Source organism: Cyprinus carpio, chromosome A2 (genome assembly GCF_018340385.1).
Source record: "Cyprinus carpio isolate SPL01 chromosome A2, ASM1834038v1, whole genome shotgun sequence".
Lineage (NCBI taxonomy): Eukaryota > Metazoa > Chordata > Actinopteri > Cypriniformes > Cyprinidae > Cyprinus > Cyprinus carpio.
The window spans coordinates 3041953-3058688 of NC_056573.1; the positions used below are offsets into that span (position 1 = coordinate 3041953).

Sequence of the window (16736 nt, forward strand, 5' to 3'; positions counted from 1 at the left end):
CAATGCTGTTCTGCTCGTTCCAAAACGTTTGTCTTTTATGAGTGGCGCTCCAAATGAGAAAGAAATCCACTCATGTGTTTCTCAGTATCCTCTATGAGTTTGATTGGAAATAATCTCTGGGATGTGGTCCTCCCGGAATGGATTTCTACTTCTCTTAATTTATTAAACATAATCGTCTGTGATATTTGCCTGCTGGTTATTTATCCTGAAAAGTCTGATTTTCATTTGGCATTTGCGTTATCTTGCATTGGTAACAAGTTTCAATAATTATGGTTGCCAGAACACCTTAAATCCCCCGATCAGAGCTTTTTTCTCAAATCCATACATTTTCTGCCCAGTGGTTTACTTAATCTTCCAAACCTGGCAACCATATGCATATGCACAGAAAACATTATAGAAAAGTCTGTTTTCTTTCACACAGTTTGCTGTGACTAAATCCAAGAACAGTCCATGCCTATTGATTTTCTCTTGATTTGTGCTTATGTGAAAGTGCAATAATTCTGATGAAATGTAGAAAAAAAAAAATTTAAACTATAATTGTGATTATATTTTTTAGCAGAATAATCATAATCAACCGTTTAACAATTATCCAACAGCCCTAATATAGGCTAATATCAGCTGATCATTAATGCAAAAGCATGTGCGAATGTGATGAATACAAACAGTGGAGTCTACAATCAGCCTGCAAAAGGATGCCAACCAGATTTGGCAGGGCACTTCCAGCATGCTGAATTAACTAGTTTTGTACTCATTATCTTCTATCAAGTTCTCTCTGAACAAGAGAAAGTCAAGTGCTAATATATCTGCAAGCAGAGATGACGGGCCCAAGCCATGGTGGCATCAGGAAAATGGTGCACAGTGGGCACATGCATTTACAGCAACCCTTAAAGAATCCATATTACCATCTTAGAATAATAGCATGTATCCTTAAAGCAATAATATGGACCCTTAGGATACTAAAATAAATGGTCAGGTGATCTGACCAATCATAAAGAATCTGCCATTTTGTCTGACAAACAAACCAGACAGGACAGTAGATGGTGTGAAAAATGGTGCTGAAAAATGGTGTGTATTGACGTCTTTCCTACTGATACCTACTAATGTTCATTCATGTTTATTTTGTGCTATAACTAGTAAAGAGGAAGAGATGATCGGTTCATGTGCCGCTTGAACTGAGGCACTACAGCGATTAAATTGCCACAAAAAAAAGAGCTGTATGAATCTGTTCCTCAGGGATGTGGCATCTATCTAATGGATCACTGTCTCAAAGCACAACAATAGCAGCATCATAGTAAGAATGTTTTCAGCAACATGTGATCTGATTTAAACTGTAGTCTACTTGAGTAATGGTGTTTAATTTTGTATTCATTCTCTCGTATGACAACTGGTACTTACTCAAAACCTGGCTGCTCAAAGACTCTCCAGCAAGAGAAACTGCAACTATTTCTGCACACAGCTCATCACGTCTCCTTGGCAAACTGGTTCATCTGCACTCCAAAAAAATGATTCTAGGTTTCCTGCATTCTTCTTTTATTTCACCACACTCTGATGAACTGACATTTGATAATTCATGGTAACACTTAACTAATATAAGGCCTTTCGAGATATTTTTTCTGTGCATTAATGACATTTTCTTGTTGTTGTTTTAACCTTTTTTCAATCTGAAGAGGCTGAAGTGTAAAGATGGATAGCTGTTTGACAGGTGGATTTTACAAGGTTTATCCTAAAACTCTTTCAAAATACAAGCAGGACAACATAAACCTACTGAAAGTATTATATATGCATATGCATAACTAGTTTCTTGAGATGGCAGGTGGATAATTTGCTAGAGATTTGAATTTGATGGTTACAGTTCTGAATAAAGACTTTAATTCGGATCTGTTCATTACACAAATAAATCATATGGATTCAGAATATTTGGATTACAGTGCATGAATAAAACTGATTACTTTAATGATCGTTTTCTGGTGCTTTTGTGTATTTCATGGTCAATCTTTTTGCGTCCCATGGCAAACAAAATAAATATTACATGAAAAGTAATTATAAAATTATTACAGAACTTTGATTTCTTTTAAGCTTTTAAAATTTAGCCATGATTAAAATTATGTATTCATTTAAAACGAGTCGCCAGCAGAAGTCACACAGAGCAGAATGAAATGTTATAATATCAAATTAAACACATTTGCATTTAATCATAAATACAATAGAATTAACTGATTAATTCCATGAATTAAACATTCATATATTAATTCATATAAACATTCATATATTAACAATATTGTTAATTCATGAATCATTTATGTTTTAGATGCAGTCAATATGTGGATCCTGTACGTTTTAGGGTCTATGCAACTGTAAGTAAATTCACATGTGGCCCGCATTTCATGCAAAATACATCTGAATACTCATGCAATAACATTGTTGCATCATCAGATTAAGAATGCTGCAGTTAAAGTTTATACTACATAATTGTATATTTACCAAGTTTTACTCACATTTGGTAAAAGACAAGTCAAACATAAGCCAACTGTGAACAAACTCAATGAAAGATGACCTGCACCGAGCTGTTATTTCTAAGATTATTTTCAACCTACCAGCTGTAAGGTTTGAACTTTAACAATCGATGTGTGAGAATCCTCTAGAGATGCTGTCATTGATGTGCACTGCAGTGAGACAGATCAATAACGGGACGTTTGAGGATTTGACCGCTCTCCTGGAATACACACGAGCCGCCACACAAAGCAGTGCAGTGGGCATTACTGAACTCACTAAAACACAATCAAGCATTTACACAATCTCCTTGCTTCTCCATTTATAACATCAAGTCACACTCTGAAGCCTTCATTGCTTTTCAAGTTACAAACTCTGTCCAACAAGACAAACATACGCAGATCTCACACTGTCCACATTATCACATAATAAACCCTGACAAGCTGACCATGACCCCAAAACGGACAGCAAACTCTATCAAGAAAATATAAAATGCAAATATATATTCCTGTGAAAGTGAACATATAGTGCTTGAAAAGTGTATGCTGTTTTATCAATACGGCAAATGCCATGTATAAGTGATTTCTCTTCCCCCTCCTCCTTTCTCTAATTCCCCCAGCAGTAAGTTCATTCTGTATATCGATCTTCTTTCTCTAATCGGTCCACACACACACACACACACTCAGTCTAATGCACTCCTTGACTCATATCCTCTTCCAAAGTATAGCACAAATCAGAGCAGAGAATAAAGGCAAGTTTATAAGAAGAGACTGTCACATGTAAGCTAAAGTATGTGGCCTGATCACATTTATTGCTGTTTAAGGGCAAATAAATGAAATAAATTGCGATGCACTGAAAGTAAACATGAATGAAAACTATTTTATGCAAAGAATAGCATAATTTTCTTGTCTATCCATAATACTTTGTAGAGATAGATAAATGCATTGATGGGCTGAAATATCAGTTGCTTTCATCAGCCGTTGTACTGTATTTATGTCTTCACAGCAGTGCCACTGTTGCGCTAACAGATGACAGGCTCGCAGGTACCATCATCCATATGAGCTTTAAAATAAACACACATGAGAGCCGACCTTTACATGAGACAAATGAAGCAGCAGATCCGCTGGACTCACTCATGACCTGATTACTGCTCACCGCCGCTGAACACCACATGTATGACAGGAGGCATTCATCTACTGAACCACCACACCTCACATCCGCTCCTAGACATCAATATAACAGCACAAAGGGCTGCACTGCCACGTGCAAATCAGATTCATATATACATTATCCATCTGGGTTGACTTTCATGGCACACATAAATGAGCAGGGACACATTAAGGCACATAATGGATCTCTAAAAAGTGAAGATGATCTCTGGGAGACATTTGTAAAAGTGCTGGAATCTTATACGAGCTAGCTAAATTAATTACATTACAATTCAGTATAATGCTAATACATTTAACAGCTGCTGGTAGCTTCAGTCTTGCATTCCTTGTCACTTCTCTTTAACTGAAAAGGTCAATATTAGCTGAAAAAACACTGATGCATGCTTCAAAAAGCTGTTGCAGTGCAAATGCAGAATAACAGACCTGCTGCTGTCAGATATGTCATTAATAATAATCAAACACAACTACACAACTCACTGTTCTTTGGACAACTATAGCTTTAATAAGCTATCCACATTCAGATACTGAGAACCTTCAATGCTATTTTGTGTATTGCTTTAAATTTGTTTCTTTATTCATTTTCTTACAGTTTTTGTGTATTGCTTTAAATTTGTTTCTTTATTCATTTTCTTACAGTTTGAACACCGCTTGAAGGCTATTTGCAAATTGTCCTTGTTTTCAATGGTATTATGAAATTTTGTTATTGGTACCAGTTATAAATTTTTTTACATTAGACAACTATGGAGCACCTTCATTCTAGTAATGGTGTTTAAATGAAAATTCACTGTTATTGGTACCAGTTAAAAAAAAATTTTGTACAGAGACCAACTATGATTAAAACATGCTAAAATTTTTGTACAGAGACAACTATGGAGCACATTCATTCTAGTAATGCATTCTGTTTAAAAATATATATTATGCAAATTTGGTAAATTAGTTTGGTAGACGGTCAAGAATTTTTATTTGAATCTGTTTAACGTATGTGTATAAAGGCGTTATTATTCTGGAATATGCAACCTCGTGAGAGAAATGTTAAAATACTATGCCACAGCAACAGTGTGTGTCATCTGCATTATTAGCATTATAAACCTCAAAATCCTTAAAAATAGATTTTTTTTATTTTGACCAGCAATAGTTGTACTGACTGCATGGCCTCAGTGGAACCGCATTGTTTCCTTATATTGCTTTGAAGTGTCTTGTATGGAAATTCTCTGACAGTTTGGAACATCATTTACCTTTGCATCAGCTGATTTGAAAGTTTTAAACTCTACTTTTCTATTGGCAAGCCCCAATCTGTATGTAATCCACACAACACATAACTTTTAAACATGCGCAGAGCTTTCACTGCTGAAAGAACAGAATAAAACATTACCGGTTAATACAGCAGACTGCCTTTGGCTCTGTTGCTCTTCTGACACATTGTCTTCTACTGTCACTGAGAAAGAGAATTTGACTGTTAGCCAGCAGCAGAAAGACCCACTCTCATTATTACTAAAAATAATAATAATAATAATAATAATAATTGCCAGTTTAACTGCTGAGCTCAAGCCTCCGTTACTAATTCGAAAACATCACTTATGAGCTAGTAACGAAGCAACGTTGAGTTGCTTCATTAAAAGCTTACTGAATTACTGTAGTAAAAGCTCACTGTATTATGTGGAGTATGATGAGAGAGAGATGGACTCAGTGAGAGTGATTACCTGCATCAGATATAGCATTCATTCTTCAGCTCACAATAAAACATTGGTTTGAATGTCCGGTGAGGAAAGCGATATCTTTGTTGTATTATACTTTCAACTGTTAAAAGATTTCCCATGAAAATGCTGGTCAGTACATTTGTTGGCTGCGTCTTGCATGGTGTTGTTAAAAGAAAAAATAATGTCCTTGTTTCAGTCCCTTTCAATATAAAAGTCTGACTCACCCATAAAGACAGTCTCTTTTCGCTATGTAATGTTGCAACAATGTAACTAAAATCATCATCACTAACACACATATTGTTTTGATACCAAATACTATTATTAAATATTACTATTTATATAAAATATTATTTGTAAAAGTATAAGATGTTTGTACAATAGGACAAAAACACAAACAATTCAGTCAAAAGTACAGCGCTCTGATACAGCATTAAAGTTATATAAAAAAATATATATAAAGTTATGAAACTTAACTTTGCCTTCAGCCAAAACTCTTTGAACTGGAACAAGTAATGGATTAATGAGACCAATAATTGCACGTTAGATTTACCCCCCAAAATGATGCCTCATGTTTATCCACTACATAGATGTTAGAGCATTCTATAATAACAAATAATTCCATATCTACTTCAGTCATAAAACTCTAGATGGCACAGGTTGATAGGTACTTTACATGCAATCGGTTGGCAATCACATAATTTAGTACATGGCACAAGCTGATTGGCCTCTGCTGCAAGCAATGAGATTAGCTTGCTCAACATTTAAATATTCACTGTAACCCTCCACCTCCTCCAGCACCACCTGTCTAGATCTCCTGCAGGATGTATGCCTATTCATTCAGTTCAATATCTGTGTATCTGTTGGCAGTAGCAAGTCCATACTTTTTCTGCAGCAGCAGATATAGTCCACCATGACCAAATACATTAATTCTGATGTATGAATTAACAAGCTAAAACCATTCTGAGAGTTGTCATAATCGATATATTTACTTATTTATTAAAATCCAAACTCACTCTGCAGTTGAAATAATGTTGTAAATTTAGGCTTAGCAACATTAAATAACTTAGTATTTTGCTAGGCAGTTACAAAATTAAAGAATGGGAACAATCTTTAAAGAATGAGCCATTGAAAATCTATTTTGTTGACCACTAATCTGAATATTGATGAGGATGCAACCCCCTAATGGTGCTTCCTCAATGTATATGTTGATTATGGTTACTTTGGTTGATGTGATTTCTAAAAAAAATTTAAAATCCTTTTATATACTGTACAAACGGCACATTTCCTGCTCTAGAATAAATTTAAAATCCCATTATATAAAAATAAAACAATGTAATATGCCAATAAAGTGAATTTTACAGGTTCCACTTTTCCACCAACAGAGTTTGTGCTGCAAAATGTGTCTGCCACTTCATTAGAGACTCATTCTCTACCCGAAATGTTCCTCCTGTATGCCAGGTGTGGAAACCTAAATAGATTTTAGAATCAGGAGGAGAACAAAGACTCCCACCTGCTTCATGAGAAATGCGGCTTTCTGGGAGGAGACTTCAACTCTACCCCTGCGGTCTCCATTATACCTCCACTATCTGCACTTTCATTTCCTGGCACAGAGGAAAGGGACGCCTGACGAGACCTCCCCGCTGGTCTCTGGCACTGACTGACAGCCCAGAACGCTTGCTTTGAAAAGCACCTTTAAAAAGAAGTCCTCCATCTGACACAATTAGGCTGAAAGGCCAGTAGTTGTACAAAGGCAGGCTTTCTGCTCAAGCACAAAGATACAATTAACGTATGCCAAATAATCCAAAACAAAGTTCATCTAAATGCAAAATCATCATTCGACTGAGATACTTGCCATTTAGCAGACACTGTAAAAAGCAACAGTACGCCAGTCAGTCTTTTAGAGTCTACGGAGGAGTCTGGCAGTATATTTCATTCTCTAGGGCACATAACTGACAGACTGGAGGGCTGGAGAAATTATAATCGTGCTCTTTGGCTCAACCTTATTTCAAACTAAACTTTGCATCGCAGATCTTTAAATATTAAAGAGACAGTTCACCAAAAAATCTAAATTCTGTCATTGTTTATTCACCCTTGAGTTGTTTCAGACCTATGAGTTTCTCTCTTCTGCTGAACATAAAAGATGATATTTTAAATAATGTTGCTATCCAAAAGGTTTCTGGTCCCCATTGACTTCCACACAATTTTATTTTATTTTATTTTATTTTTTTTTAAATGGAGGTCAGTGGGGAACAATGAATGTTTGGTTATCCACATTCTTCAAAGTATCTTCAATATTCATACAGGTTTGGGACAACAATTTTTGGGTTAACTATCTTTCATAATCTAGCTAGTAAGTGTCACAACAATCCATTTAACATCCTGCCAATTTAACTGCGTCTATCTTTCTTGACTTTTACATCATGAATCATTTGTGTTGGTCAGTAACCTATTTAAAACACAAACATGCATTGTGATTTATTAGAGTAACATGCATATTCATTTATGCAAATAAACTAGGTTTCATGTGTAAACTACCGGCAACATGGCAGAAATGTTGTGGTCCTCAAACGCCCATACATCACGAGACTAGCCAGGATTCAATCTACATATTTTAAGGGAATTTTGGGAGCTCACATAAAACTGCTACAACAGTAAGTACAAATATTTTGTAATTGTTCATTTGTGCAAGAAAGTTATTTTTAAAATAACACTCCGATCTCTGTTCACTTATGGACATATTGTTTGTATTTCACTTTTTGTTGAATTCCAGGTAGCTTATATGCAGGAAAAGTTATTGTTCTATAAATATTCTGCAGTAGTTTGGTATTCTTTTTAACTTTTTCTATGTGTGTATTTTTTAGTTAGTTAATAATAAATAATTATATTAACTAAATAAACACTAAATAAACACTAAATTGAATGATATCTTTTCAGGAGGAACTGTAGATTGATTTTGTTAAAAAAGAAAAAAGTTATTAATATTAATAGGCAGTGAAGCAGTTGTGTTAAAAAAAATTCTAAAAAATAATAACATGATGCTGGATTATATTAGGACATATAGATTGATATTTTTGACTTCATCATAGAACAGATGTTTCTGTGCATGTGAATTGCACTTTTACTGTATTATTTGAATACATTAATTGAGAGGATAAAAAATATATATATATATTGACCTGCACCTAAAAAAAAAAAAAAAAAAAAACAGACTGGATGGATGAATAATTTTGATAAAGGAAATAAAATGAGAATTTAAGTAGTTCTTGAGAATGTACCGTTCTTAAAAATATATAGACACATGATTATCAGCTTTCTGCTCCAAACATTCCCTTTCTGGAAAATCTTAAAGCTCCACGACGTTCATCACCATCCCATGTATTGGGTTTTCCAGAGCTACTCTCTAAAGTAAAACTCTTCAGACTTGACGTCACAGATGTGTGATGAGGGGTTTTCAGAGGGCAGAGGACACAAGGCACAACACAACTGCTGTATGAAACGAGACCCTCATGATGTTTAAACCTTTTACATGCAGGCAAAGCCTCAAAGCCAGACTGCATATGAAATCAATACATGTGCTAATAAAGTATGACATCACCAACTACACAAAAATCACTACTAAAATAATACAATCATCCTCATTTAACCTCCAGGAGAGCAATTATATTTAATTGTTCATCAAGTAAAATGTTCATATTTTCTTAAACTGTATGCAAGCACTAGACCAAAGACATTAATCAGAAAGACATCGCTCTTAAAATACATGAAGAAATCACAGAAGAAACAGCAGCAGTGACAGCTCAGCTTTGGGTTCTCCAATGATAGTCATCATATTTCAATGTAACATCAAAAAGAAGTTAATGACCACTTCATTACAGACCACTAACAGGACATTACATCTGTGAACAGTCTCCATGTTTGTTAACTTGAATGCATACTATGTTGACTGTTTATTATCCAACAACGAACAGTAAAGAAACCTACAAACAATACAAGCAGTGCATTCACAATTTCCTGAATATCTGATGCACCTTTTTAAATATATATATATATATATATATAGCTAAATTGACAAACATAATCATGCACAGTTTAAATATAATGTATATAAAGTGTGTGTGTGTGTATATATATATATATATATATATATAATCATTTATAAGTGATGCATGTACAGTATGAACACTTAACATGGTCAGACGTTTCTGATAAGTCCCTTTATCAGTCAGCAAACTATTGTTCAATAATTAATACAGTCCAAATATTTGTATGTGAAACATTACAGAGCTGTTTTTACTGATTTATGAACATTTCTGTAAAATGCACCTCAAAAAGCATCTAACTTCTGAGCAAGAGACAGAGAGGAATGTGGCACAGCAAGTGCTGCAAACCACAGCCAAAGACATCCTGTGTGTGTGTGTGTGTGTGTGTGTGTGTGTGTGTGTGTGTGTGTGTGTGTGTGATGCAGACGGCCAGCTCTGAGTAAATGTCAGCATGAGAGGAGAAAGTGTTTGCATATGAGCGGATGATGGATGTCTTTGGCCTGAAGACAGTTATTCCCTTAAGCAATAACGCTGTCACCTTTGTCCAGCACATTATATATTAAAATGGCCTTTGGAAAAAAAAATGCCTATATGAAATGTCTTTTCTGAGATCCAAACACATGACTCATATGTATTTAAACTAGCTCGTGTCTCCATGACAGAGGACATGATTTCACACACCATCACTGACCTCCATCAGCTCTCGTGCTGTGCTCGGACACTTTTAAAGGCTTTCACATTATACTCCATCACACACTTCCCCCCGTCCAGCCCCAGAGCTTTCTCAGTATGAACAGCAGAGGTAAGAAAGTCTGTGTAAGGTTCAATCTAGTGAGTGTTTCTTTACAGCTCAAAGAGCAGAGTCTGGCAGTAACTCCAACATAATGGGTGAATTTACCAAGGAATGTACAGTATAAACTGGTAAAATGTTAACCTTATATGCGAAGTTGCTTTGAATAAAAGTGCCAAATGTATAAGCTTTAAAAAGGAAACTGGCACAGGATTGTACATAACACTTATTTCTTGAGCTGATGTTACATTAATATCTATTCAAAATCATTGTCCTCATTTCTCCACCTATTGACACTCCACTATAATCTTAATTACGTAACAACCACATAACCACAAACATAAAAGCAACACAGCTAATATTCATCAATTTTATTTATCCAGATTATCTAATTCATGTTTATTATCTGATTCACTAGTTAATTGCAATGCATACTTTATGCAAATAAATTATGTCCACAAAAAAAAAAAAAGAACAAAAAGAAAACTAATGCAATGTGTCGTATTGCAACACTTCGGCTGCTATTGAGGTTGGATACGGGTGAGTTTAGGGAAAGGTTTGGTGGTAAGGGTAGGTTTAAAGATGGGTTAAGACGTAGCTGTAGGCTCAGCAGTGTAATTATAGATATAATTCCAGAAATTAATTACAGATGTGGTGTAGTTAGTTAGGGGCCATCTAATCCTAAGGGTCTAATTTTATCTTCTTGCTTCAAAATTAAATAAATAAAATATATCTAGTAATCTAGCATGAATGTGTTCACAATGTCAGATCACTATTTTCTAAAGACAAAAAAAAAAAGATAAATTAACCTCAAAACTGTTTAGAGTCACTAAATCTTACATGTGTTTAAATTCAGATGAAATGACAAAATTAAGAAGTGCATGGCCTTGTGTTTAGATTAGGTTTTGTGTCATCTATGATCAAGAGAAAAAAACAAGGTATCACATTAGTAAAGTGGGTGTAAGCATAATCCACCTGTATTTATTTTGTTTTTAACTCATGTGCGGAATTATAATAAAGACATCATTCATTTAAATTGCTTAATTTAGAATTATTTAATAAAGTGGAATGCCTTTCCGATTAAAACAGAAGTAAATGGGTCATTTTTTCCCCCTCAAAATAAATAAAATTAAATAAAAATAACCTCTGTATGAGTTTGTTTACAAACATAACTTATTCAGTCCAATGCGACATGCAGTGAACATCATCATTGCCAAAGACTCTGTTAACAATAATCCAAGATCTCAAACAGAACTATCTTGGATGCAAAGCAAGAACGCATCACAAAAACATGAGGACAGTAGCCTACTGCTGAAAATGTGCTAATGGTCAAGCGATCTATAACGTTTATCCTACTGGTAAGCATCCACTTTCTCATGATAGAGCTCCGCTGCAGTCACGTGACGTGTCACTCCAAACTTGCGTGCCAATTTAACATCCAGATCATATATCATCACTTCTTGCACACATCGTCCTGAACTCTCCGATGAGACCAGCAGACATAAAACATGATGCATTCTGGCGCTCGTTATTGCTGTCACACATCAAACAGTTCCTAAAGCACATCTTTGGGTTTTATAGTTGCTCACGAAGCTCGCGCAAACAAACGATCCCTTGATTTGCGCACTTGAGCGATTGGAAATAACGGTGTTGTATAACGCACGCATTTACCCCAAGAAGCTGTTTGACATCCTACAAAATTCCGTTTTCGTTTCTCGAAAGCCTTTTTTTACAGGTATGGAGGAGCACTTACCTTTCAGAGCTCTTGGTTTGGCTTGTTTGCGGCGCGACATCCTACAGAAACCCGCTGAAGATCATTCATATACATCTATATCTCCTCTAATGTGATCATAAAGCTCATTCAGCCTGACACCAGGTTACTGCACACTGAGGTCAAAATCACAGTGGTGCTGGTCAATTCCTGCTGGTCTATATGTATCTGTTTAGAGCAGCTGAAGAGTTAAAATGTCATATCCATCTGCTAATATCGCGCTGTAAATTCATATAGATGTTTGATTTGATCAGTTACATGCACGATAGATTTCAAAAGCCGCTGTAAATGTGCGGGGGAAAAAATCTAATAAAGCGAAAAACGAGTAAAAATGAATTACTTCCTTACATTGGCACGAGCTAAATACTAATTGAGACTGCCGATTTTATCATTTCATCTGGAGAATCAGGACTGAGTCTGTCTATAAAAAAAAAAAAAAAAAAAAAAAACAAGGAGTCGGAGAGGAACATGCGAGCTCCCTCCTCATCACCAACCTGCGAGGTCTCGCTCTGCGCTGTCGCTCCGGTAGTCCACATAATAATGGAAAATGGAAGCGAGGCCCCCAAAGCCATGAGGACGGCTCCAGAGGGGGCCCCATCCCCGCGGGGACGCGCCCTGTGCGTAATCACGGAGGAAATCATTGTCAGCCTGCTGCTCTCAAACACTGACAGAGAGGCATGATTAAAATCCGCGGGGCTTTGGCAAGATCTGGAATCTGGATCCGGAGCCTGGACTTCTGTCGCGTCTTGTGAAGGCGGATTGGTCCCCCTTCTGGCAGACGAGACTCAGCAAGAGAAATGCACATTCAAATGTAGAACCATTTCACATTTTTCAATTGCATATTAGATTTCAGATGGGATCATATAGGGTTGTGCCTCCGTGTGTTTAGACTTGGGTTACTCACCACAGTTTTATGGAATATTTATGGAAGTTTTTCACACTGAGCACAATTTTTGTTGGGAATGACTTTAAAATTGAAATAATGCATTAGGCCAGTGTTTCTCAACCCTGGTCCTGGGCGCCCCCCAGCACTGCACATTTTGTATGTCTCCCTTATCTGACACACCCATTTCAGTTCCTGGAGTTTCTTTTAATGAGCTAATGAGTTGAATCAGGTGTGTTTGACTAGGGAGGCACATTAAATGTGCAGTGCTGGGGGGCGCTCAGGACCAGGGTTGAGAAACACTGCATTAGGCTTTGTTATAGCCACTGCCTGCCTGCACTCCAGTCACACTTTCTCCATCTAGTAAGGTCTGATATGATAACCATGTGGTAGCCATAAAAACATAACATAAACTCTTTGAAATGGCAAATATAACAGTCCCACCTGTGGGACACTTGGTGCTCTTTTTATTTGTTGTCCTTTTTCTCTATAAAATCTTTTAGTAATCATCATAAATTATATATCATTTGAAAGCTTAGAAGCCCAAGATTCATCCTGTGAAACCCATTTTGAAATCGGATATTGCATTACTATGGAAATGGTACTTTAAAATCTTAAGGCGGTCTTCTCCCCCTTAGTGGGCGGTGTCAAGTGTCATATTACAAAATGCATTACGGTCTTTTAGAATCAAATGTTTTTATAATCTTGGTAACAAACATATCATTGGAAAGGTCTGAGTCTCAGGATTCCATATTTGGTGGTTTTGAGATAGCAGTAAAATTGACAGAGAAATCTAGAGAAAAATTAATTAAGCAAAATTCAAAGGAGTTTTGATGTCTCCCGGTGGCTGTTTTTGGTAAATCTCACAGGAACCTCAGTTTTTTTCATATCAACTTCAAATTTGGAACATAACTTATTTAGACACAAGGCTATACCAGTTTTAGAGTAAAACCTGTTATGTAAAATATTTATAAATAAAATAAAATTAATATAGCACATTTTATTTACAGTACTTTTAAACTTCTATAACTTATTGATACTTTAACTTTTGCCAAAATCTGCTAATTTTCTTCTTTAAAAAGAGACCAACCTTAGGTTTATATTCCAAAGTGTTCATAAATTACAGCAATTTAAGTTTGGATAGTGCACTTTAATGCCTATTTTAAAAAAATGGGGGGGGGCAGTTAAAGGGTTAAACACTAGCAGTTCTTTCCCTTGACTTAAAAAAATAATAAATAAATTAACACTTAATTTCAACATTTTTCTCCTTGTCAAGTCCTATACAAAACAAGCTGGGAACTAAATCTACTAACCAAATTTCCAAAGTAAACAATCATATTTTAATTAATTAATGCAGAAATGTGTGTTTATATTACCATGTATATACATTATAATATATAGTATATACCCAGTTAATCTAATGATCAACATTGTTACATCAACAGAGCTCATAAAATATCATTTGCAATTTAAAAGGTTTATTTAAATCAATCAATTGGAATTTTTAACTGGTAACAATGCATTTAGTTGTGGTAACAGGTCCCAATTCATTTTTTAGAGTGTGTTACATGTACTATACTGTTACAACTGTTACATACTGATTGCAAACAACTTACTCTAAACCAAACCTTATCTAAACCCAATAGTATACATATTCAGTGCTTATTTGTGGAACAACATCCCTTTAAAATAAAAAAAATAAAAAATAAAATAAAAATAATTTTTTAACTTGTTTGCTGTTTTAGAATAATATTTTTTTTCTGTTTTTTAAAATAAAAATGTTTAAAATGACATTTTAGAAATAGGTGTCTAGACATGCAAAAAGTGGAGTGCTGTGGGTCCCCAAGACCACAAACCAGCAAAAAGTGATCTAAACTATTCTTGAATCGTGGCCCAGCGCAGAACACGGAAAACAGCATCCAAACTGCTATAGCATTCAGGATATACTGAGGCACTGGAACCAGACTGGAAGATGTTCTGTGCTGCACTTCATTAAGTTGCGGCTGTTCATTAGCATGTCATGTTGTGACCTCCAGAGTATTATTTGTGTAACATCCTCACTTTATTTATAAAGCCTTTACATGTTAAGAATCCTCTCTAAATATTTGGAATCACCCCTGAGTAAATTCCCCACTTACCATCTGACAAAAGCACAAACAAAGTGTGATCAAAAGACGCAAGATTGATATGATTCGCTTTTTTGTTGCAATCATAGTGTTTTCGGGATGTAAACATTTTTTTGTATGTGGTTTCGTTCTGTCAAGAGGTCTCTGTTGTCTTTCAGATGAATATGAGCTGTGTGCTGAGTCCCAACATGCTGTCAGACTCTCTCCCCAAATCTGAAGCTCTTTTATACCTGCAGCCCCCAGCCGTTCCTCACAAACACAAACAAACAGCGCTCCAAACCCGCACAGACTGCTTTCATTAGGAGCAGCACTCGTATTCTTCCACAGTTTGGTGTAGTTAGCAGCACAGAAACTTTTCATTGTCATGTTTATTGTGTGAATTAGGAAAACTTACTAAACATTAAAACTTACTAAAACTAACTACAGCACCGCTTTCCAGCGCTCATTATTGTTAAGCAATCTTTGGTGGTCTTTGTCACAAAAACAGACCACTGATTTGCTCACTGGCATGCATTCTTTCGAAATCCACATTATTTGTCACCTTCACCATAAGTTGCCAGTGAGTTGGTTTAGACTGACCGCTAATATTTGTACCCTAATATTTGTTCCTGTGGCAAATAAAGCAAACCAGTGTGGTGTTGTGTGTGTGCATATATATAGTGGCAGAAAATGATTTTGCATTTTCAAAAAGCCCATCTGCTGTTTTTCTTCAGACCAATGCGAATATAGACCCATGTTTTTACAAAGCAAACATGTGAACCGCTGGATCGATAAGAAGGTAAATTGCCTTCTAAAAATCTAAACAATAAAGTCTGTGCATTTTGATAATGTTTTTGATTGATGGTTTGACTCCTATCCAATTTTCTCCATTTTTTTTTTTTAATTAATTTATTTTTTTTCTATTTGGGCTAGTTAAATTCATTTCGTGCTACCAAAACCTGAAGAGTGTCTGAAGAGGCCAAATTTGAGTCTTTCACGAGAGTTTTGTTTAGTAATGCATATTGTGTGTATTCAATGTATTGAAGCTGTGAAGAAAAGATGATTGGTTACTAGTACGTCGTGCCTTCATCAGTAGAAGTGTGCTGGTTATCTTGAGGACTCATGTTTAAAGCAGCTGGAGATGAAGATGGCCCCAAATCCCTTGACCTGCTTTGAGAAACTAGTTCAGCAGGGCTGTCAAACGGTCACGCTGGAATATATTCTTCAGCGGTGAGGGATGATCTCTGCGCTGGTCCCATCTCTGCTGTCAGGAGGTCTGTGATGAGAGACTCCGGCGGACAGCAGACTTCCTATTTCCAAGCCCCTCCTCTCACTAGATAACATACATACAGCTGTCATACCTCTTTCTTTTTCTCTCCATTTCTGTCTCTCAGAGAGGTACAGCCGCACACATACAAAGGGTATTTCTGGTCTGTACCCATGGAAAGAAATCAACAAAACAATGCATAACTGCTGTTAACACAAATAGCATTCACTATTAGACTAGTTTGTCTACAGACTACACAGTCCTCATGGTCTGTGCTGACTGATGAAGAGGATGGAGGCGTACAGAATAATTATAATGATGACTAGTAGAAGCAAATGCACAAATTGCAACTGACTATAAAGCAATGGTGAAGTATGGTGAGTAGGGTAAAAAAAAACATCTGGCCAAACATTATTTTAAATATACATAGTAAACAATGAAGTTAAAATGTATTTTTGAAATTGAAAATATATTTAGTTTCAACTTTCTTATACCAAAATGTATTTCAGGGGCAAGAAAAAACA

At 35.8% G+C, this 16736-nt stretch overlaps 1 protein-coding gene across 7 annotated transcripts in view; it reads right to left on the reverse strand.

Annotated features, from left to right (window-relative positions):
• Positions 1 to 12614, reverse strand: part of LOC109108024 (zinc finger protein 521-like) — a 76341-nt gene extending 63727 nt beyond the window's left edge. The window contains exons 1-3 of one of the 7 annotated variants that reach the window (XM_042769223.1): positions 12306 to 12410; positions 11940 to 12138; positions 5032 to 5094 (exon numbers count right to left, since the gene is read on the reverse strand). In XM_042769223.1, the coding sequence (XP_042625157.1) occupies positions 5032 to 5094; positions 11940 to 11979 (103 nt within the window). In that variant the 5' untranslated portion in view covers positions 11980 to 12138; positions 12306 to 12410. Of the gene's footprint in view, positions 1 to 5031; positions 5095 to 11939; positions 12412 to 12451 lie in introns of those variants that run through there. The other 6 variants (XM_042769232.1, XM_042769257.1, XM_042769240.1 and 3 more) reach the window with 6 other exon arrangements.
• Between the last annotated feature and the right edge of the window lie 4122 nt (positions 12615 to 16736).